General features: G+C 45.9%; 1 protein-coding gene across 1 annotated transcript in view; it reads left to right on the top strand.

The window, feature by feature from the left end:
• The first annotated feature begins 1,238 nt into the window (after positions 1-1,238).
• Positions 1,239-25,414, top strand: part of CCDC198 (coiled-coil domain containing 198) — a 248,154-nt gene continuing 223,978 nt past the window's right edge. Inside the window, exon 1 of the mRNA XM_086937976.1 lies at positions 1,239-1,642. Within this exon, the coding sequence (XP_086794102.1) occupies positions 1,426-1,642 (217 nt within the window). The 5' untranslated portion in view covers positions 1,239-1,425. The remainder of the gene's footprint in view (positions 1,643-25,414) is intronic.

The raw sequence follows: 25,414 nt of genomic DNA, 5'->3' as shown, positions 1-25,414 counted from the left end.
CTCTTTCCATTGCACTGTCTCTGTCTCTTCCCCCTCTTGTTCCTATCTATCACATAGCTCACTTGCTCTGCCTACCTCTTTCCCATCAGCCTCTCCTCTACTTTTTATTTGCCCCTTACTCGTTTACTCCTCTCTCCTTATTTCCCCTCCTTGCCTTCTCCAAAGGTATTTCCTATGTCTGTGGGCTGCAGGGACATCACTGCAGGTCCCGTGCATGTGCAGAGAGCCTGAAGGGCAGGAACCAGGGTAGTACAAAGCCGGCTCCTAAGGGGCGGTCTCCTAAGGGGTGGTCTACTATTGGGCGGTTTCCTATGGGGTGGTCTTCTATTGGGCGGTCTCCTATAGGGCAGTGAGGATGTGAAATGGCTCACCTCGCCAGAGCTTCAGGGAGGTTGTGCAGGCTCAGTGACACCCCACACCTATCACGGGCCAGCAGGAGAGATGAAAGACACTTCTGGTGGGGGGGTGAAAATGGCCTTTCACACCTGTGCTCCAGCTTGGCAGCGCCCCTTCCCTCACCCCGATCAATTTGCATTGATTGTGTGCCCATAGCCGGCTCAAGCCAGCCCCACACATTAATGGACAAGACCAGCAAGGAACGGGTAAAGACTCTGCCAACCCCGTACCCCCCAACCATCCCACCCCCGCTGGGGATATTGAGGAGACAAGAAAATGTTTACCAATCCTACCCTGGGCAAAATGTTGCTGGAAATGGTTTCTCTTAACAGGACAATTAATCAATCAATCAGGGATTTATAGAGCGCACTACTCACCCGTGAGGGTCTCAAGGCGCTAAGGGTGGGGGTACGGGCAGCTCCGTGGTCATCCGAAGAGCCAGGTCTTGAGGTCCTTTCTGAATAGGTGCAGTGTCTGGCTTTGTCCGATGTTGAGGGTAAGCAAAAATACTGCACAACACGTCTACGTGTCTAAGTGATAGTGCTACACAATTATTCTACATTATAGTTGTATATTTTTGTTATCATTCTTAAACTATTTCCCAATATGTGGTATGTCTGACAGAAAATATCCACTCTAAATCACTAAATAATCCTGCCACTACCACAGGGTTATGGATTGCTAATTCTTTTCCTCCCATATACATTTCATGTGATCTCCCTTTGGAATTCACCCCCTCCCCTCCCCCCTTTCAAGGCCGATGAAAGATTAATTTAATGTGCGTGTGTTCCCTTACTTCCCCTGCACTGATGTCTTTCTCAGGTGAATGTTTAACTGGCGTCATTGAGTAGTGCCCATGGGAACCAACACCCTGACCGCATGGTGAAGACAAGCACTGAAGGGCACTGGGGAGAGAGCTCAGCAAAAAAAACAGGAGCCCACCTTGAAAGTGACCTGGAAGACTCATGCCAAGACCGTGCAGGAGGCAAGAACTCTGGGAGCCATCTTTAAATGTCTTAGCGTCGGAAAATGGGACTGGGCTATTCGAAGACGACTCACAAGCTGACGAAAGTGGCTCCGATGCAAACCCACGGGAACCACTCGACATCGTGCATCGCGGGCAGTGGGCTCGATGGAATGTTGGAGACGAGAATCGCGCGCTCTCTTGACGTGCCGCAAATTCAATCCTCGTATGAACGACAGCTCCCGCCTCTGAGAGAAACGCTACATGGACGATGCTCAGCAGGTACTACAAAAACAAAAAATCATGTCTGCGAAAAGTATGTCCTTCTGTAACTATGCTGTAGTTTTACTGCCCCTGAACACATGGAATCATTATTAAAGGTCAGTCGCGATAGAAAGAAACCTTTGATTTTGAATAACCTTACACGTGCATAGTTTTTTTTTCTTTTTCTAATTCTAGGGGAAAGTGTGTCTGTTAATACAGATTTGTTTAATACTAAGGTTTGTGATTTTCCAAGTACAATGCAAGCAAGTAAATATATTTAACATAGTTTTAAGCACCAGGACCAATGGATATGTCTGTGGTACAGTCGTGCACGTAGCAAAAATACAAGGTATCCTTTTCCAAATGCGTCTCGCACAGCATCTTTCACACATTCAGCCTCGTTTAGCCATGATACGGTGCTAACAATTGGCTGAACCGTTTTTTGATCCCTGCACCATTTAACTTTGAGCAGGGTTGCACTGGAACAGATATTAGGCCTGGGCACTAAACTAAAACTGGCCCCCATTTGCGAATTGGATATTAAAAAAGTGCCTCACTTATGTAAATCGAGCAACTACCCTTAAAGCGCTGTGGTCCATTGATGTTGCCTTTGATGCCGTATTAGCACCCACAATGCACCTTCTTCATCCTCTTAGTCTTATCTCCCTCATTTACAGAGCGGCTTAGGAAGTGCATTAGCAACCTCAGCAACATATTGGAAGCATTATACCAAGAGATGCTCGATGCACACAGATCATCAGGTGCCTTAACCCCTTCAGAAAGTGCCTTGGCCACTTAAACCAGCTTACCATTAGATACACCTACCCCTCAGATACAGCTGGTAAGATTCCTTGGTGGCCACTGTTCCTATTGTGGCCATCTCAGAGCAGCTGGGAGTTGACAGGTTCAAATCCTGTTGCTGCAAACTCATCCTTTCATTTTTTGTAGGGTGAATAAAATACCACTGAGCTAGGTAGTTCGGTGTTTGCACAAAATATCAGTAAAAAATATCGAGGCATATTATCAAGACAGGAGATAAAACTATCGCTGCTTTATCGGCAGAAAACTGCAGATAAAGCCAATCGAAGCCCATGTTAGATGTCTTCACATCTAACATGGGCTTTGATTGGAATTCCATAGAGCATATTATCAAGCCCACTATTGCCGCTTTATCAGCAGTTTTCTGCCGATAAAGCAGCGATAATTTTATCTCCTGTCTTGATAATATGCCCCATCGTGTGGACGAAATATTTCGTCAAGAATATCGAAGATCAAAATATTAGGAAGGTAAGTTTATGTGGGTAACCAGACATTAACTAAACTTAACTCCACATATTTTCCTTGACAATATATGTATATATATCTTTTCAAGTTCAGAATAGTAAATCTATACTTACCTCATTGCACTTACCTTCTCGATATTTTGGTCCTTGATATTTATGCCACAGTATTCTGGCCACACGATATTTGTTTCCTAAATATTCTCTCAGACAACCCATAGTCCCCATTAACACTGCTACTAAACGATATGGCTGTGGTAACAAGGGTAAGTAGAAACACAAGTAAACAGTAAACGTTTCACATATAAGGGTCCTGTATAGGGGCATGTCACCACTTAGGTTGCCAGAGTTTATACTCTGTGTTTACCTTGCAGCAAATCCTACCCATGGTAAAACTAACAATGACCTTGACATATTTAGAAGGTAGGGAGGACTGACACATGGGCCAGTCCTGACAAGTGTTTCTATCTCTTGAAAGAGTGGATCTTCATGATGGCTGCCATTTTAGATAATTGAAAATAGATGCAGAGGACACGGGTGCGTAGCATATCCCTTGCCCTCTTCCTTTTACATCTCCTAGAATTAGACTAGAATTCCTCTCTTACCTAATTTTTTAAAAAAGAAATGCAAGTCAGCAAGTGAGGTGGTGATTAAGAGCAGCATTCATACTAGGCCTGGGCCTATTATAATGAGGCCTAGTATGAATAATGCAAGTAAACTGGAGTAATGGAGTAATCAGAGTAATTTTGGTAATTTCGCGTTACATGACCGCTGAAAGTTACACCTGTTTGCATAATTTGGGCCAAAAATGAATACTCAAGAGCATAGGAACAGAGTGTGAACAGTTGCTGACTGCTTTTGTTTCTGTTCTGCTGCACTTAGCGCTAGGTTGTTAGTGCAAAATGCTTTCACAGGTTCATATTGGATGAGAGAGAGGGTGCATTTTGAGCTAAGAAAATAGTGTTAAATGCCAGCTTAAACTCAACGACTAATTCTGCGTGATCTCGCATACCTATAATTTTGCGTAATTACACTACTGCAAACAACGCCAGTTACACCCACCCCTAATTCATACCTGGTGTCATTTTATGAAATAATTCTTTGCACTGGCTGCATATAGCCAGATGCTGTATGGTCAATTTGGGACAGAGGGGAAAAAGCAGTGCTGTCTCTACACAGTAGCTCTGGGAAAACGTCAGGCAGATGATGCAGTCTTGAGGTGATTTCGTTCTCAGAAAATATTGTGTGGACTGCAGTGGGTACCAGAAGCAATTTCAGCTGCCTGAACCCCTCCACCACCTGGGAACTGTATGCAACTTAGGGTCTTCTGCATGTTCTACAGCCGCTGGCCCCAAAGAAAAGGGTAAACGGCAGCAGTGTGCGAGAGCCTGGCTGTGGAGCTATCTGGCACTTGACAACAGCACTGCACACAGTGATATGATTGTTATGTCTCTTCTCCTCTCTTTGGCTAGCTTATGGGGAGATGTGGGAAAGCCCCCACTGTGACTTCCCCAGTGCACCTCCCATGTGTGTGGAACTCCCCCATCAAATGTATGAGCACCCTATGCTGGCTATCCAGAAAGAGAATTGGTATTTGGGCATTTTGCCAATTTTCTCCTTCTATTTTCCTCCCTGGCTTGATGACAAATCAATTTTTCCATCCTAAATTCCAGTAAGTTAGAGAGGAGAGCAGAGGCAGGAGGCAAGGGGAAGAGAGGCAGAGGAAGAAGCAGGAAGATAACAGACCTGCCAACTTCAACAAAAACCTCACTGTGTGAGGAGGGACTGGGGCCTTGGAGGAGACGGGCCTCATGCCGAGAAGTACCTAAGAGGCACCTTTGCTATCAACCTGGCCCCAAGGACCCTCCTAAAAAAAAAAGTGAAAGCTTTCTGAGACTTTTTCTGATGTCCTGGAGTGTTTGCACACCGATTGATGGACATCAGCAGTTGAAAGCCTGTGAAAACGAACTGAAAGCCACTGTTTACAGTGGCTTTCAGCTCGTTTTCCCTTCCACCATGTGATATCGGCTCTTCACCAGGTGACCGTGTGATGGGAGTGTCGCGTGTTTATCTAGGTTCCTGATCGATACTGTGACCTTATGCCCCTATTCGGCTATAAATCCATTTATTCCCTATATTGGCATAACCGTTCAAGTGCGATTTTCTGAAAAGTCATCTCTGGCCTCACACGAACAGAGCCACATTCCAGCATAGTTCTCTCTGCCACTTCCTTTGCGACCAATTAGTGCAATGACAGAGCAGTAGTCACTATCTGATATTCCTAGATAACACTCCGAGTTCTTCAACAAGATAAAAACTCCGCAAACCTGGAAATCCCAGCTTGCTGTGTTTTGATTAGTAATGGAACTCTAATGAGCAATTGATAACTATCACTTCCGAGTGACATCTTTAATTGACGTCTTATGTCCAGCAAACTTGCATCAAACCCGGCACCTGTCAGGTATAAATATTACCAACGTTGCCTTAAGCAATGGAGAGCTACTGTTGCTGATGCCAGCTGCTTGCAAGACCCCGTGTTGGTAAATCTAGCACTCTGTCGCTGCAGCCTGCTGTCCCTTGGTGGTGAAGCTGCTGATACCATTATCGCTGCTAAAGCGCGAACGATGGTACAGTACGCTTAGGAGCTGAACAGCCGTCCCTCTGCGAAGACATCCAGCAGATTCCAGCTGCCCGCGGACGCTGTCCCCCCTCCTTCCTCGACGCGCTGAAGAGAGCCGCTGCCTTTCTCGTGCAGAGAAATCCAGCTCCGGCATTTCCGGTCTGCCCTCGCGGGTAACTGGGATATCGAAAGTGACCCCTGAAGGAGATACCAATCCTCCATCATTCTATTCAGAGGTATGGTGTTGACTAAACCCGTAGACGAGAATTCTTGAAACAAACCTTGGCAAAACCAACTTAACTTAAAGCTACTTACTTACTCCCCTTTTCACGTGTTAGGCTTAGGTCAGGCACACTGGGGTAGGCTTAGTTAGAAGCACCAGTTGAGTATGTTAGCCTAATGTATATATGACTGTATATATGTTTTATGACTTTTAAACCATTGTATGGCTAAGAAACCATATCAATGCTTTTACAGTTCTATTTCGCAATCCTTATCTTACTGTACGTACTTTTTATAATAACAAGTCTTGCAATTGTGACAATACATTTCTCTTGTACGAGAAGAAAGACTGTTCAATAAATGTTAACCCTTTATTGACAAACGCCCGTCTCTCTATTCTCTACATCTCGTGAAAGTAAACTGCACTAGACTGACTGAGTGAAATACATGTCTATTGTTTCACACGACCCTAGAGATTGACTCTTGATCTGAGGAGCAAAGTTGTCATGTTGCACGGTTGTTGGAAAGCTGAATCCCTTCTTGTCTGTGCCAAGGAAGCTGATCACTTCCTATGCAGAGAAGAAAGTTTCCAGTGACCTCTGAGCTAGTTGGTAACACAACCCAATTAAGTTTAGCATAGTCAGTGGAGGCCTGGAATATCCGCAGTTCCATGTCGATACTACTGTTTATGTTATTCCAATGCGCAGGGCCTAGTGGGAAACTAGGAACTACACTACATGGCGCCCAACGTTTGGTAAGGCGATAAACTAACGCAAGACAGTTAGAGTAACCTCAGTCGTGCATATTTCACACAGACCCCTTTCTCCCGTAAATACTCCAATAGACGTCTGGAGTGGGTGAAAGGTTAAAATCCGCCCGACCTTAGTAGGAAGAGATTCCTATGTAAAGCTCTGGTTTATTCAACGTTGAAGGATACAGTGTTCCAAAATATTGTGCACCTAATCTTTGTCTCCTTGGAGACCTACTCTGCAAACCTTGCATTTTAACAAATGTCGGTAGAAAATAACGGAACCACTGGGGCCGCAGTAAATGCGACTCAGCAGGATTCCGACGATATTGTACCGGGTGCAGTAATCATCCCGGCGCATTTAAGAAGATCTATAACTTTAAAACTTATAGATAACGGACTGACACCTCAAGGTGGTACAGTAATCTTCGTGATAGAGGCTCACGAGTATCGACAGACAGAGATATTCTATTCATGGATAAACTTTCCAGCGGTAAACGCTAGAACAAAAGAGTTTCACTATTACAAAATAGAGAAACCTCCGGAAGAGTACGCTCCTTTCGAGGAGATTGAAATTCCACTTAAATTTCAAGAGCACCTGCTCTGGTTTAATGGCGCCCTAAAACACAATGATCACATTACCAGGCTCGGTCCACTAGGTAGACCAGGAGCCACGTGGCCGGTTCTAGCCAGCTACACACCACATCCTGACATTGTAAGAATGTCAAGAGAAGAGCTGTTAGTACAGCTAAACACATTAATAAAAGTACATAGGCAATTAGTCCAATATGTAATGCGGACTGCAACAGTCCAGCCAGCTGTTAATACACCACAGCTGACCCCTCATCAGGGGAACACAAATAAAATTACACCACAGAACATACAGTCATGTCTTGGTAAAACACCGGTAAAACGGGAACAAATTCCTTTCTGGTTAGCACAGAAAATCACTCAAATAGAGGCAGTATTTCCTGATACTACCCCTATAGAGAAACACAGAATCTTGACCATCTGCCTTCCTATGGGAATCGCACCACACGTGGAGGACTGTGACACTTGGGGTACAGTCTTTGCTTCCATTTACACAAAAACACACGGTGTTCCGTCTATGGCGGTAATTCCAGAAGTGCTAAAACAGATTCAAAATGAATTCGGTCCAGAGCCCGCTTTAAATCTAGGTATGAAATTACTGAAAGACTTCAAGCAGGTCTCGGCTATATTATTAGCCAATATAAGAGGAGAAGCAGCATCTGTGGCGATTCGCCAGAAGTTGAGGGAAACAGATATAAAAGATCCTGTTGAGCTTGCAAAAATCATAGAAAAATGCTATGAAGAATTAGGTAGAGACAGCTTGGGTGGGAAACCAGTAAAGCCCCAGTTGCTCAAAAATCCTGAAAATTTATTTATTAAAAATAATTTAAACACTCCTAAAAAGAGCTGGGATGGAAATAAACAATCCACTCCCAAGGAAAAAGTTTTCCAGTCCAGAGGAAGGTCTCCTCGACGGAGGGAAAGAACTCCGACTCGAGAACGCCAGTCTCCCCAGAGGGAGCCCTCTGAGATAAGATATAACCTTAGAAATAGGGATAATCTGAAAAAACCCGATAGATATCAAAGTATTGATACACGTCCCTCTCGATCTCTTCCACAGAATTCGGAAAGAAGAGGACGGTTAGACCCAGGAGAGCACACCAAGTCCAAAGACAAGGAACCTGCTCAAAATAAGAAATCTCAATTTCAGAAAGAGAAGGTAGCCAGTATTAGAGTAATCAACCATGCCGAGAATACTGAGGACACAGTTGAAAAACGGGGAGTGGGCATTGACAATGTTGGACAGTGCAGCAGAAATCAGTATAGCGCGCAAGATCTTGATGAGTCATCTGGAGACAGTGGACACGAATGAATACATTCAGGTTGAAACTGCCGACGCCAGACTTAGCGAGCCCCATAAAATATACTAAATAACATTGCGTATAGAGGGTGATAAGACTAGGAAAGTTAAGGGTCTGTTTTGGGATAAGCTCTCAAAAGGCTATGATATTCTGTTAGCTGAAAAAGATTGCCCCCCAGAGTTTGTCAGGGAGTACCCTCGTGGCGAAGAAGTGATTATGCCTGCCTTCTCGAATCACATTCCGATTCACAAGAAATATACATATGCAAGGAAATGGGCAGTAGCCCAGGCACCTGCATTGTATAAAAATCATGTAGGATGGGATGAGGATTCTCCTCCTCACAAAATCCAGTTAAAAAGTGAACCAACTGCCCAACGGCAGTATCCCATAAAGCAAGAAGCTAAAAAACAAGTCAGGGAGATCTTAGATCAACTTGAATACCAGGGGGTGATTGAAACATGCACCTCTCAAATGAACAATCCTTTGTTTCCTGTCTCCAAGCCAGACAATTCATATCGTCTAGTTTTGGACTACAGACATCTTAATACTTGTTGTAAAACTTTTGCAGTACAAAACTCGCATAGTGCAGCCCTAATGAATAACATAGTTAGGAAAAAATACAAAACGACATTAGACATATCTAATGGTTTCTTTTGTCAAAACATTGCACCAGAAAGCAGATATTTGACCGCTTTCTCCGCATTTGGGTCGCAGAAAAAATTCTGTCGACTCCCACAGGGGTTCAAGAACAGCCCAGGACTATTCTCAGCTAGGGTAACAGAGTTACTACAAATCTATGATGATGAAGCATTATCTTACGTAGATGATATCTATCTCACAGACGACGACTTGGATACTCATTTGAAAAGAGTGAACACCATTATACTTGGGTTCGCAGCAGAGGGTTACAAATTCAACTTTAAAAAGTCTCGAATTGCCCATCTGACAGTACTGTTTTTAGGGTATGAATTATCAAGTGAAGGGAAAAGCCTAGCGGACAACTTCTTAGAGAAGTGCGCTGTACTCCAAGCTCCAAAAACACTGAAGAATTTGCAATCCATTCTAGGTTTTCTGAATTTCGGAAGAACTTACATACTAAATTACGCAGAGAGGGTTAAACCTCTCTACGAACTAATTAAACCTGATTTTAAACAAATCAATTGGACTAAAAAACATACAGAAATTTTGAGATCACTGCAAACAGACATGTTAGCAAAAACAAAATTAGATACACGTGACAACACACGTGATCTTGTAATCCGAGTCATCCCAGGAAGATGCGGATTTACATACCTAACCTCTAATGAGGGAGAAAAGGTACCTATTTCAATTAAATCACACTTGTACACACAAGCAGAAGAAACATTCAGTCCCACAGAAAGAACTGTGAAAGCAGTGCAAATCGCATTAGCAAATGAACGAGAACTAGCACACGGCAAACGGATTAATATCCTCACAGCGGAATCCGCCTTCGAGGCGCTATTCAGCCCAGTAAACCTGCCTACAGTGTCACTGGATCCGAAATGGATACAGTGTATAGATTCTCTAGGAGCGGAAGATGTGAAATACTATTTCGCCCCGCAATTCGAAGAACTGAATGATTTAGAATATGAAGAAGAATATCCTCTGCCAATCGAACTTCTGCGTCTCCCACAATACGCATGTATAATCTATACAGATAGCTTTGTACAGCATTTCAACGTAGAGAGCAAGTCCTACGATGCAGCATGTGCGATCATTAAAGGTCGTTGGCTGTGCGGTAAATTCAGACCGAAAGTAACAAAAACTGAATCTGTAAGAAACTGTTCGGTTCAGAGAACTGAAATCAGATCTTTAAAGATGGCGCTCGAAAATGCAAATGCTACTTACCAGTATGCATCTGTTCTTGGCATGTAGGGCTGCTGACATTCATATCTGTGCATAGATCGCCGCCTAGTGTTGGGTCCGGATGATTGCACATTGTTATCCTGGAAGAGTCTTCGAAGTATCACGAGATAGGTGGCTCCTCCCCTGGACTACAGTGCGCATGGGCATCGCCTCCATCCCCAGATTGTTTTTAGCCATTGGCAGAGATGGAGTGAAATATGTGAGTGATGCCCTATGCTAAGAGTATGAAAATATGTGTAAAGAAATACTGCAGCTGCTACAGGCGCCGGGGAGGAGGGCGGGCGATATGAATGTCAGCAGCCCTACATGCCAAGAACAGATGCATACTGGTAAGTTGCATTTGCAGTTCGAGGCATGTGGGCTGCTGAATTCATATCTGTGCATAGAATATATAGCAGTCCCTCCATTAGCGGCGGCCGCCCGTGCCAGCTGCAGCAGTTTGAAAAAGCGTTTTGAGAACAGCCTGGCCAACAGCTGCCTGCTGTTTAGAGTGCACATCTACACAGTAATGTTTAGTGAAAGTATGTGTGGTAGACCATGTGGCTGCTCTACAAATATCTTCTAAGGGAATGTTACCTAGGAAAGCCATAGAGGCCCCCAACTTTCTGGTGGAGTGGGCTCTTGGTGGAATTGTGAGAGTGCGTTTAGCTTTAGCGTAACAGATCTGAATGCATTTCACTATCCACCTAGCGATCCCAGCTTTGGAGATAGCATTTCCCTTGTGGTGTGAGGCAAAAGCAACAAAGAGTTGCTTGGTCTTACGAAAATCTTAGTCCTGTCAACGTAATACATCAAGGCTCTTTTAACATCAAGGGTGTGGAGCATCCGCTCCGCCAGTGATTCTGGGTTTTGAAAGAACACTGGTAACTCAATTGTTTGGTTCATGTGGAATTGAGATACAACCTTGGGTAAGAATTTAGGGTGAGTGCGGAGCACCACCCTGTTAGCGTGTACTTGGAAGAAAGGTTCCTGGATGGTGAGCGCCTGCAACTCACTAACCCTCCGTAGCGATGTAATTGCTACTAAGAAAGCCACCTTCCAAGTCAGAAACTGAAGCTCACAAGAGTGCAGTGGCTCAAAGGGAGGACCCATCAGCCTTGTAAGAACCACATTGAGGTTCCATTCTGGAGCTGGTGGTGTCCGCGGTGGAATGACTCTTTTGAGGCCTTCCAGAAAAGCCTTGATAGCAGGGACTTTAAAAAGGGATAGGTGTTGCCTATTCTGAAGGTATGCTGCCATCGCAGACAAATGAATGCGGATGGAAGAGTACGCCAAATTGCATTGGTACAGGTGGAACAGATAGCAAATAATGTTCTGAATGGAAGCGTCCAGCGGGTCAATATCGTGGTTTACACAGTACACGACAAAACGCTTCCACTTGGCCGCGTAACAAGCTCGAGTAGTGGGCTTCCTTGCCTCCCGAATGATGTCCATACAATCGGGGGGAAGATTGAGGTAGCCAAACTCTAGGACTTCAGGAGCCAGATCGCCAGGTTGAGCTGTTGCGGATCTGGGTGCTGAATGTCGCCATGGCTCTGCGTCAGAAGGCTGGGGGTGAGATGAAGCCTTTGATGCGGTACCACGGAGAGTTCCAGAAACGTGGTGTACCATGGTTGGCGAGCCCACGTTGGAGCAACCAGGATGAGAGTCATCGAGTGCTGCCTGAGTTTGCGTGCCACCAGCGGTATCAGAGGTGCTGGGGGAAAAGCGTACGCAAATTTGCCTGACCAGTTCATCCACATCGCATTGCCCTGCGATTGCGGGTGTGGGAACCTGGCGGCGAAGCTTTGGCATTTTGCGTTCTCCTTTGTGGCGAACAGGTCTATCTCTGGATGACCCCACCTTTGGAAGTACGGTTGGAGTACTGATGGGTGTATCTCCCACTCGTGCATCTGGTGGCTGTGCCTGCTGAGCAGGTCCGCCATCTGGTTGTCTTTGCCCGGGAGATGCTCCGCCATGAGGAAGATGTTCCTCTGAATGGCCCACTTCCACATGCTCTGAGCCAGATGAGACAGCTGCGGAGAGTGTGTTCCTCCCTGCTTCTGAATGTAGTACATGGCCGTCATGTTGTCCGTCCGGATCAACACGACCTTGTTGCACAGATGTACTTTGAATGCCTTTAAGGCCATGAAGATTGCCATCAGCTCCAGAACGTTGATGTGCATCTTTCTCTGCTGTAGTGTCCATAGTCCCTGCACCGTGTAATGGAGTACATGCGCTCCCCATCCCTGGAGAGAAGCGTCCGTTGTCAGGATAATCTGTGGCACAGGCTCCTGGAACGGTCGGCCCTTGCAAAGGTTTTGTGGATTCCACCAATGCAGAGAGTTGTACGCCCGACCGCTCACCAACACTAGGTCTGTCAGTTGCCCATGAGCCTGAGTCCACTGACGTGCCAAGCACTCCTGAAGCGGACGCATATGTAGTCTCGCGTGCGGGACGATGGAGATGCAGGAGGCCATCATGCCTATCAACTGCATGAACACCTTCGCTGGAAGCGAGTGCTGAGGTCTGAATCGTTGGATCAGAGTCTGGATGCTGGCGATTCTCACTGAATTTGGCTGCGCCGTGGCTGCCAGCGTGTCTATCGTCGCGTCCAGATACTGCCGTACATGGGCGGGCTGGAGATGGGATTTTGGATAGTTCAGCGAGAATCCCAGATTGTGCAGGAGATGAATAGTGCGTGACACGTGGTCTGCGCACTGCTGTTCTGTCTTTGCCTGAATGAGCCAGTCGTCCAGATAAGGATAGACGTGGACGTTTTGGCGTCGCAGATGCGCCGCCACAGTCGCCAGGCACTTTGTAAAGACTCTTGGCGCCGTGGTGACCCCGAACGGCAGAACCCTGAACTGGTAGTGCTGGTCTAGGATTGTGAATCTGAGATACTTCCTGTGGGAAGGATGCAGGGGGATATGAAAGTATGCATCCTTTAGGTCCAGTGTGGCCAGGAAGTCCCCCTGTTGAAGCAGAGGGAGAACCTGCTGTAACGTGAGCATATGGAAGTGCTCCGAGAGAATATACCAGTTGAGGGGCCTGAGGTCCAGGATGGGCCTGAGGGATCCGTCCTTTTTGGGGATTAGAAAGTACAGGGAGTAAACCCCTGTTCCCCTTTCTTGCAGTGGAACGAGCTCTATTGCCCCTTTTTGCAGCATGACTGTGACCTCCTGCTGCAACAAGTGCAAGTGCTCGCTGGACATAGGACGGCTTCTTGGAGGTATGTTTGGTGGAGTGGAAGTAAGTTCCAGACAGTAACCGTACTGGATAAGAGATCTCACCCACCTGTCCGTGGTGATGGATTTCCACGCGGGCAGGAACTGCTGGAGTCTCCCCCCGACCGGTGTTGTGTGGTCGGGGGGCAGTGACAAGACGTCACTGCTTGTTGGCGGTGGTGGACCTGGAGCTATTGTTTCCACGTCCCCTGCCCTTGACGTTGTTGCCTCTGTAGCCACCTCTACCCTTGTTGGTGTATGAGGTCTGGGTATTGCCTTTATAGTACTGAGTGGATTGCGATGCTTGACCCCTGGAGGTGCCTCTGGAATTGGAGCGGCGAAAGGAACCACCCCGAAACTGCTGAGATTGGAGGGCCCCCATAGACTTAGCAGTGTCTGTGTCTTTTTTCATTTTTTCCAGTGTCGCATCCACCTCGGGGCCAAACAGATGGTCAGGATTAACTGTTTGGTTGAGTATGGTTGTTTGTATATCAGGTTTGAAGCCTGAGATCCGAAGCCATGCATGCCTTCTCAGCAACACACTAGTGTTGATCGCCCTGGAGGCAGTGTCAGCCACATCTAGCGCACATTTGATGGAAGCGTTAGTGATTAGCTTGCCCTCCTGAATTAACATCTCCCCAGCCTCCTTTTACTGGTCAGGTAAGTGCTGCAACAGTGTTTCTAGGGTGTCATAGTGAGCCCTATCGTAGCGTGCAAGTAGGGCATGCGTGTTTGAAATACGCCAGATGTTAGCTGCCTGCGCAGCAATCCTTTTTCCCGAGGCCTCGAATATTTTCGACTCTTTGTCTGGGGGAGGAGCGTCACCAGTTGTCTGTGAATTCGCTCTCTTCCGAGCGTTGGATACAACCAAAGAGTCCAGTGGCAAGTGTCCTCTGATGTATGTTGGATCCGAGGGCGCCGCCTTATACTTTTTATCAATGCGAGGATTGATGACACGCGCCCGAGTGGGCTCCTTGAAGACCTCCGGCGCGTGCTTTAGCACCCCTTTGAGCATTGGCAATGTCTTGACTGACTTCTCTGCCACTGAGAAAGTGTCAAATAAAAAATCCACATCCACAGGATCTGAGTGGAGCTCGACATCATGGTTGGCTGCGGCCCTCTCAATCAAGGTGTTGAAGGCCGCAGAGTCCTCCGTCGGTGAGGTCTTTGCCGCAAAGAGCTGCGGTTCCTGACCCGATTGCGGGTCATCTGGGTCAGCTCCGGTCGACCAAGGTTCATGTTCCTCCTCCGGATCCGAGTACGCCGGATAGTTGTACTCGACCTCCTCCTCATCGTCACCTTCCCCCGCGTTAGAACGCGTAGGAGAACGTTCCACTTGTGTGGGAGACGAAGGCTCCATAGGGGCCGAAGCGCCCGTCGAGTCCTTCTTGTTCTTAAGAGGAATCCGAAAATGTTCTAGCACCGGTTCCGTGGTGATTTTCCGTTTGAGGAGGGACAATTTCCCAGTATTGGCGTCGATGATGACCTCTTGGCGCTCTTCATCTGCGAGTGGCTGGGGCCGAGGCTTCGACACCACCAACGCCGCTTTGGGCGTCGACACCTCCTTCGAGGGCACGCCCGCCCCCTGCTTCGGAGCGAAGGCTTTCGGCGTCGACTTTGGCGGCAGGGTGTAGCGAATAGGCGTTTGCACCTTCGCCGGCTTCGATGCGGTCTTCGGCTTCACTCCCTCCGGTTCGGGAACCGCAGCGTTCCGAATCCGTTGCAGGGATTCAGCGACCTTCTTCGTCAAGGCTGGAGAGGGCTTGACTGGCTCGAGCGATTTCCCCGAGTCGGGAGTCGAGTCTGCCGGGGGCAGCGTCTTCGGAGCCGACACCTTGCCATCCTTGGCCCCGACGGCCGGAGCCGGCACAGCCGGAGCTTTGGAATCGCTTTGCCGCTTCTTTGGAGCCTTCTTCGGGTCGTCGACCTCGACCATCTTCGGCGCCGACGCAGCCGCGTCGGCCGCCTTCGTCTTCGGCGTCGACCCCGAGGCCTTGGGGTCGGCCATTTTGGCGTGGCTCTTCAAGTCGGCCATTTTGACTTTCTTAGGTGTTGACGCTTCTAGAGCCTTCTGTCCCACCAGTGGAGCTTTCACTTTCGGTTTCGAAACCGACGGTGTGGATCCCGATGGCTTCACTTTCGTTTTCTTCAACGGGAGTGGCGCATCAGAAATGTCCGTTGCCGGGCCGAGAGGCGGGGCAGTTGGACTATTAGCAAGGTCTTGGGTAAGGCCCGAAGACGATCCCTCGACCTGGGCCGTATGTTGGGGATTGACCCCTGAGTCAGTTTGGGGGTGCTCTTCCTCCGAGCTATCCCCCACGGTGGCAATGGCCCCATCGTCGTCCCCTACCTCGTAGCCGGCTTTATCAAACTCCTCATCTTCTACGTCGTAGTCCTCTCCCTCCGACGCAGGGCTAGAGTCCGAAACCTGAAAGACGTTTTCGTCTCCTTCAAATTCTTCAAAGATGTTGTCCGGCGGGGGCGCAGGGGGTGCCGACAACTGGGCCTGGAGTCGAGCGGCCCGACGATGCTTTAGGGTCTTCTTGCACCGGAACTTTGAGCAGGCCATACACCTGGCTTCGTCATGTTCCGGTGATAAACACTTGTTGCACACAGGGTGCACGTCGAGGTGAGAATACTTAGAGGTGCACACCGGGCACCTCTTGAACGGAGTCCGTTCCATGTTCAGGAACGTGGAGCGTCGAGTAGGCCCGTCCGCGCCGAGAGCACGCGGAGGGGTAGGAAGCGTTCGGAGCTGAGAAGGAAGACAAACCCGAACGAAACAATACCGACGCCCAGCCTAAAGACCTTTTGGTCTCAAGTAGAAACGTAAACTACTATCGGTCCCGACAGAGGGAACCGAAACACATCCGAACCCAATGGCGGAAAAAAACAATCTGGGGATGGAGGCGATGCCCATGCGCACTGTAGTCCAGGGGAGGAGCCACCTATCTCGTGATACTTCGAAGACTCTTCCAGGACAACAATGTGCAATCATCCGGACCCAACACTAGGCGGCGATCTATGCACAGATATGAATTCAGCAGCCCACATGCCTCGAACTGCAGAACGCGAATTCCCGACACTTATAGTGTGCGATTCTCATTTTTGCGTCAACTCTTACAACAATAAACTGCAGAGTTGGATCGAAAACGATTACAAAGATGACACAGGTGCCACAATAAAGCATAAACTGCTCTGGGAACAGGTAGCTCTTTTACACAAAGAACTACAAAAGACTCACGTGATTCACGCACAGAGTCTTCAACGTGATGGCGTTCACGTTGCAGGGAATTCATTGGCTAATACAGCCACAGCGGAAGCAACTAAACCGGCTTCCGTAGCCACAAAAAAGCGTACAGATAAATACATAGACGGGGAAACCATGCTGGCAGTAAAAACGACCGTAAAAGGCGACTGTGCAGCACTACCCGTAAACTATCCACTCAATTATGCATACATAATCGATGCAAACTCCGTTCCTTTTGCTCGAATCCCTGGAGTGGGGGACAGAGTAATTCCAAACAGGAGCAGGAGGGGCTTCCTCTTACTGGAAGCACACATGGGGTTGGGTCTGAGACACCAAACAATCAAAGCCTCTCTGAAAGAATTACAATCAGAGTACTGGTGGCCAGGAATGAGTATAGATATTCAATGTTTTGCTCAAAATTGTGAAAACTGCAACAGAGATCGCAGTAATGAACAGGCCAGTGTAGTTTCAGGATCCCATCAGGACAGCATAAGGCGGTCTATCTGCGCAATAAAAGAAGAGAAGCGCGTCCCAGTGTACACCATTAAGACGAAAAGCACTTAAATAATGAGGCCCCAGCGCTCGGCTGACGCTAGAACGGTTATAAAAGATTTGCGAGTCTTTATTGGCACATACGCAATTACCACGTTCCATTCTGACCAGGGTCCTGCTTTCAGCTCTCGAGCCTATAAGGAGGCCATGGCCAGCATGGGAATTGGGTTGCGGTATTCTTGTCCGTCGCACCCCGAAGGGAACAGTGTGGTAGAAAGAAAAAACCGGGACATAAAGCAATCTATAACAGCGAAGGTATTAGGTTCAGGCGCTGGGTGGGTCAAACATTTAATAAGTGTCCAGACTAGTCTTAATAACATGCCAAGAAATTCTCTAAAAGGTTTCAGCCCATACGAACTATTGTTCGGAATTAGAATGCGTGTTCAGGACCTTGATAGTCAGATGTCAATGGTACAAGAAGAAACAACGCACTTTGATGTAAAGAATCGTTTGGCTGTTTTACAGGAACTGAATGAAACAAGAAAATCCTTAAGCAACATAAAGTTAAAGCAACAGCCAAGTACCACTGACGAGGCACCACCAGCAACAGCCCCAGCAAGGCCTGTCTGGATTCCAAAGATTGGGGATCTAGTCAGAGAAAAGATCGTGGTTAAGAAGGAATTTGGGCCTTCTTACAGAAAAGCAGTACCTGTCTTGGTAGTCACCGGAACAAGATCAGTTGTGCTACCGCCCCTTGCTGGTAAAAAGGAGAACAGAGTCGTGTCTATCAATCTGGTAAAACCACAAGCATGAGGCCTATAATCAACAGTAGGCCCAGTGGACTCCCAAGAAACAACAGAATACCCAAACTTGCAACAATCCAAGAGGTTCAAACTGAAAGACTCATCACATTCGATCAGCCTGCAGTGCACAATGAAGGACTATGCAATAATGCCATGGAACTCGTGCCTCTTGAAACACAGATTGAAACAGTTCGTCAAGAAACAACACCAGTCTACAATGATGTGGCATCAGAAAGTGCTACCGAAAGACAGATTGAAAGAACAATCCCATCAATTGACAGAACTGCCTCTGGTTATTTCATCAACTTCGACAACTTCTCTGAAGATCAAAACGACCTCGAAGTAATGCCAGAAACAAAAAAGTCTTTTAAAGAAAAAGCAACGGAACTCTTTCATCAACTGAAGGAAATCTACCTTATTTCCCCTTGGCTAGAGTTCTGGTTCGGTCTAGGTGTATTTTTCCTCCTGCTTTGGCTCATCATGGTACTGTGTTTGGGAAAATTCATTGAAGGAAAATATATTACAATGGACACAGCAAGTCAGAACATCAACCTAGTCCTGAAACCACACAGATCATCCCACGTAAAGAAAAGAGAACTGTCAACAGTAAATGTCACAGCAATTCCAATACCTGGTGGGGTAGTATGGGAGAAAACAGACTATGAGATCTATGGTCCGGTCGAAATCCTGAAGTATCCTCATCAACTAAAGGTTTCCTTAAGTGACTTTGTGACACCTAGTACATTCTCTGATGATTGGGACTTTAACAGTATTAATGACATGATGTCTGATTTAGTAATGTCAGCTAGATTCACAGATCATGATTATTTACAAGGTTCATCTAGTTATGAGCAATTATTCTGTTACACCCACTATGGGGATCACTACTTGCATAAATCTGCACAGCCTAGAAATGTTTTTATGTATAATCAATGGGAACATTGTGCTACACCACCTAAAAGCAGTTCTAAAGCATTTTTTGAGAAATTCAAATACTTCTCAGGGTTTAACACCAGTGATGCAGAAACGTTTTATTACAAAGTGTTAGATAAAACAGGAATGAAAACAATGCTGACAAATTCTAAATTGATATATTCAGAAGCATTTTATGACAAAATGATGACATGTGGTTTTGATTATTGGAAAAATAATATTGAAACGAAAACAATTTGGGGTACAAAAGATTGGCAGGTGCAAGGCATTGAAGCACTATTTAGAACCTGCATGATACCAGAACAAATGTTGTTTTTAAATGACACAATACACCAAACATCTTGTCTTGGCCTAGCTAAGAACAAAGACCTTAAAACACCGTCTATACCAAAGCCAATACCTGAGAATACAACTACAGATATTGAGTTAGGCGTGTCACAAATTTTACATTTCAACAGAACACATCCTGATTGGAAAAAGTGGTTAATCTGGCCTACAGACACAAATAGCTGTCAAGATAGATTCCTGAATAAAACACAGGGGTTAAAAATGACCAGATTAGACTCAAGATACTCCCAGAGACAACATCCAGGGATTATAACAACATACAGTGTAGGGAAGCTCTGCCTTGAATGGCTAACATCATCCACACTGGCTGAAATTAAGCAACACTTGTCTTTACTAAAAGATGGTGCTGATTTGCGCGATTTCATTCTTGGACCACGCAAACAGCGTCACAAGCGTTTCATAGCGACCAGTATCTATGCTGCTTACAACGAGGCTTGGAAAGTAAAGCAAATTGAAACTGCTGAAAAAATACGAGAAATTGATCGTATTAATTTGGAAAAATCGCTTTCTGTGGTAGACAATGGGTTAATGACTCTGTCTTCCAGAATATATTCGTTGGACAATATTGTATCCTCTGCCTTTGATGTGATAGACAGAGATTTGCTTATGTTACAACATGGCCAGTCTCAATTACGCTCTATTATAGAATTAGGCTGGACGCTGCAAAATCTTCGTTCAGGCTATGTGCCTTGGCGTTTAATCAACACGACGTCATTATTTTCCAGTTTTAACCTTACTGATAAACAGATCAGTTTGGCACAGAAAAGAGCAGACTATACAATCCTGAGCATCGAAAAACTCGAGAGATTACCATTGACAATGTCAGAGAGTCCTGTCATTGAATGGATAATACACGGAATTATCACTATTCCGATAACAACTTTCCGATTTAAAAAGTGCCTTGAGTACATACCTGCTGGCCAATATGAACGATTGGGTAAAGGATATGTAAAATCTGAATGGAAATTACCATACACTCATTCTTGCTATAGTGACAGCGACAAAAATGTATTTCTTAGTGGTGAGAATTGTAAACAATCACTAAGTGGTATACTTTTGTGTCAGGGTATTAATTTACACGGAGCATGCGATGGAAATTCTAACAACCTTTCATGCCACCAGCTAGTCACACCTGCAACTCAGATAGAGCCCTTCTTTATGCAACTTTTGAACGGGAGTTACATTCTTAGAACGGATCACAGATGTTGTGGCCTCGTGCCAGGGAAAAGTTATCTAGTGAAAGTAACATCCATGGTCAAATGCTGTATGCAAGCATTGTTTCCGAGTGGGCCTGCAGACACAGTGACTCCCATCTGGCCTCGTCTGAATCTCTATTCTATACGAATTGATACATTAAGCAAAATGAAATCTGTGCTTTTACAGACAACAGTGCCTATAACGTCATCTAAAGAGACGTATGATCTTCTAGTTGCAAGGACAGCTACTGAACTTCATGACCTTTTATCAACAAATTGCCCCGTGCATTTCGTAGAAATGTTCAGCCAACTCCTTAACATGTCTAGTGCAACAAGCATCCCAGGCATATTTAAGACAGTCTTTACGGGACTTCTAACACCCTTCCAGGCAATTTTGGGAATCGTTCCTAATTTTGTACACTCTGTTTTTGGCGGCATACCATTATTTTTGGGACTCGTCGCAGGGATTTTATTTTTGACCCTCCTGCTTCGTTATGGCAAGCTGAAACTCAGACATAGCTCCCATGGGAATGGAAGAGACAATCCTAGCAATGCGCTACCGGGACAGGATAACTAACGTCCTTGGATTGGCCAGGCTGAGAGATCTAAACATGACCTGGTTCCTTTCATTCAGACCTATATGGCAGAACTGTATCTTACCGGTACTAAGATGTATGCTATGCGGCGATGAATGCGTGTTGGACATCTGTCTTTCACTTCCATCAGCAGTACCAATGGACGTCGATACCTTGCTCAGTCCAATAACGGCTCACGCATTGTGTTGTCCCCAGCGGCTACCAATCCTGATGACAGCATTCGTTGAGACTCCTGTGCTACGACTAGGTGGTAACAGTGGAGCGAGTGACAAAAGCAACATCACCCAGGTACGGCCTTCTGTGAGCATTGCTGCTCCCGACTATGATGACAGCAATCATTCTCACACCTGCCAAGTTACAGCGCTATCTAATTTGGTTGAACTATCACCTGAATTTGTAGACCAATTCTTTGAGAGCCTGTCTGATACGATGTTCTCACCCGTAGAGAAACAATAACTTTTGGAGAAGCTTTCCGATACACAGCGTTCCCATGAACTCTGATTTCGGCCTTCAGTTTTGATCAACAAAAACTGCAAAAAAGCTTTGGAACTCTATGTTTCCCCGTTCAAGCATTAAAAAGTTTTTTTTTCCAATTTGGACAATTTTTCTAATATTGACTCTTTTTTTGGCACGAACAATTCTTTGCTTAACGTAAAAACTATTCTTAGAGAACAGAAGCTTCACACTTCTATTTCTAAACACATCTAGAGACATAACAATATTACATCAGCCTCTAGCACATGTTATTACAATGCATTTTTATGTGATGATTTATCTCGCTTTTCTTCTGTCAGAGATACTTCATGTGTAATTCTTTATGCATAATCGTTCATTGATTTCATATGCAATAATTTTTGAATGATTTCTATGCTTTAAATAACGTACAGCACCTAAATTTCATGTATTTCAAGTACGCCTGTTTCAAAAGCATTTATGTATTTTGGGGTGGGCAATGTTACACATGCATCTAATTGCTTTAGTTTTAGTAATTTTGATGGACATTAACCCGTGGAGTGGGTGTTGCGTGTTTATCTAGGTTCCTGATCGATACTGTGACCTTATGCCCCTATTCGGCTATAAATCCATTTATTCCCTATATTGGCATAACCGTTCAAGTGCGATTTTCTGAAAAGTCATCTCTGGCCTCACACGAACAGAGCCACATTCCAGCATAGTTCTCTCTGCCACTTCCTTTGCGACCAATTAGTGCAATGACAGAGCAGTAGTCACTATCTGATATTCCTAGATAACACTCCGAGTTCTTCAACAAGATAAAAACTCCGCAAACCTGGAAATCCCCGCTTGCTGTGTTTTGATTAGTAATGGAACTCTAATGAGCAACTGATAACTATCACTTCCTAGTGACATCTTTAATTGACGTCTTATGTCCAGCAAACTTGCGTCAAACCCGGCACCTGTCAGGTATAAATATTACCAACGTTGCCTTAAGCAATGGAGAGCTACTGTTGCTGATGCCAGCTGCCTGCAAGACCCCGTGTTGGTAAATCTAGCACTCTGTCGCTGCAGCCTGCTGTCCCTTGGTGGTGAAGCTGCTGATACCATTATCGCTGCTAAAGCGCGAACGATGGTACAGTACGCTTAAGAGCTGAACAGCCGTCCCTCTGCGAAGACATCCAGCAGATTCCAGCTGCCCGCGGACGCTGTCCCCCCTCCTTCCTCGACGCGCTGAAGAGAGCCGCTGCCTTTCTCGTGCAGAGAAATCCAGCTCCAGCGTTTCCGGTCTGCCCTCGCGGGTAACTGGGATATCGAGAGTGACCCCTGAAGGAGATACCAATCCTCCATCATTCTATTCAGAGGTATGGTGTTGACTAAACCCTTAGACGAGAATTCTTGAAACAAACCTTGACAAAACCAACTTAACTTAAAGCTACTTACTTACTCCCCTTTTCACGTGTTAGGCTTAGGTCAGGCACACTGGGGTAGGCTTAGTTAGAAGCACCAGTTGAGTATGTTAGCCTAATGTATATATGACTGTATATATGTTTTATGACTTTTAAACCATTGTATGGCTAAGAAACCATATCAATGCTTTTACAGTTCTATTTCGCAATCCTTATCTTACTGTACGTACTTTTTATAATAACAAGTCTTGCAATTGTGGCAATAAATTTCTCTTGTACGAGAAGAAAGACTGTTCAATAAATGTTAACCCTTTATTGACAAACGCCCGTCTCTCTATTCTCTACATCTCGTGAAAGTAAACTGCACTAGACTGACTGAGTGAAATACATGTCTATTGTTTCACACGACCCTAGAGATTGACTCTTGATCTGAGGAGCAAAGTTGTCATGTTGCACGGTTGTTGGAAAGCTGAATCCCTTCTTGTCTGTGCCAAGGAAGCTGATCACTTCCTATGCAGAGAAGAAAGTTTCCAGTGACCTCTGAGCTAGTTGGTAACACAACCCAATTAAGTTTAGCATAGTCAGTGGAGGCCTGGAATATCCGCAGTTCCATGTCGATACTACTGTTTATGTTATTCCAATGCGCAGGGCCTAGTGGGAAACTAGGAACTACACTACATGGCGCCCAACGTTTGGTAAGGCGATAAACTAACGCAAGACAGTTAGAGTAACTCAGTCGTGCATATTTCACACAGACCCCTTTCTCCCGTAAATACTCCAATAGACGTCTGGAGTGGGTGAAAGGTTAAAATCCGCCCGACCTTAGTAGGAAGAGATTCCTATGTAAAGCTCTGGTTTATTCAACGTTGAAGGATACAGTGTTCCAAAATATTGTGCACCTAATCTTTGTCTCCTTGGAGACCTACTCTGCAAACCTTGCATTTTAACAAATGTCGGTAGAAAATAACGGAACCACTGGGGCCGCAGTAAATGCGACTCAGCAGGATTCCGACGATATTGTACCGGGTAGGTAATCACCCCGTCACATATCATGTGAAGTAAATCAAAAGAAGACTAGCTAGAATAAAAGGAGGGGGTTTTAAACAAAAATAATTAATTTTAGATCAAAGGACTCAAGTATGCTTTGTCAGGGGGTAGTGGCACCTTGTGAGTGTGCTCATGAAGCCCTCACCCACCAACCTAGTTGGTGGCATGCTTCATCATCGGGCCCACCCAGTGACACCTAGCGTGTCCCGGGTGTGCTTCGACGCCTGATTACAGCGGAGCAGGTATGTCGCTGAGTGTGCGGTGAAGAGTGTTATGAAAATGAGATTAAAACGGCTTGGCGGTGGTCCCAGTACCCGGAGGTAAATTAGACTTTAATACCTGGGCCACTGTCAGCAGTTAAAAATAAGGCTGTGGGATGTTAGAGGCGAGTTACGACCTCCTACATCCTTGGTGGGTCAACATGTTTCAGCCAGTGCCTTATGAATATTCTGGCTTTCTTCAGGACGGATTAAAATTATGTGTGTGTAATTAAAACTAGTGGGTGTGTAATTCAGACTATGTGTTTACACGCCCTAAAGTGTTTTTCTATCTGTGAGAGGGGGATTCCCTTCTCAAAAAACACCTGTACATGTAACATGTAGAGACAAAGACAAAACATGCAGGGGGAAAGAAGAGTCACTTCAATGTATTGTATTATATACATCTGACTGCCGACTTTATAGCGGTTTGGGTGCAGGCTATAAGCGGCTATAGTGTAATGGTATTGGTGGTACCATTATGGTGAGGTTCGCACTGGAAGTTCGGGGGTGGAGTGGCTAAAACACGGTATTCACAACAAGTAGTGCATGAGTGGTAAGTAAACACAAGAAACCTTTCTTACGCTAGTTTAAGCAATATCCTGCTTCAAGGTTGTGAAGTGGCAAGGGTTGGCCCTGTGGGCGAAAAAAGGTTTTGGCCACTTAGATTGAGGAGACCTGTTAGGAGAGAAAAGCGCTTACCAGAGGTGAAGGTGGTGATCCATCATACTCACAGAATTACTGGGCAGAGCCTGCTTTAGACCTATAGTGCCTCCTTCGCAGAACCGGTAGGTAATGGCCGTTTCTGCTGGGGTTTTATACTGTGATTGATTGAATGATTGTTCGCACCTGCATGGGAGGAGAAATGGTTGAGAGACTCGAGCTGCCGAGTCATTGCGCCTGCAGGGCGTCTGGGGATCAGTGGCGAGCGTTCGCCATGCGTGGTATGGACCGCTCGCAACGCGCATGTGCCGGCGGGTGTTCTGACCGCACATGCGCGTTGGGCGATGGATCGCGCATGTGTAGTGTACACGTGCAATTGGTGGCCGATCATGGGTGCTTTTATTGCGCTACAGAATTACCATAGGGTCAGTGTCGTACTGGCTCTTATGTGATGGTGAGGTCCTCAGGTTAAAATGTCATATGACATC

Source organism: Lissotriton vulgaris, chromosome 9, assembly GCF_964263255.1.
Source record: "Lissotriton vulgaris chromosome 9, aLisVul1.2, whole genome shotgun sequence".
Classification (NCBI taxonomy): Eukaryota; Metazoa; Chordata; class Amphibia; order Caudata; family Salamandridae; genus Lissotriton; species Lissotriton vulgaris.
Note: the sequence above shows the minus strand (reverse complement) of the source record. Positions and strands in the feature narration are given on the sequence as shown.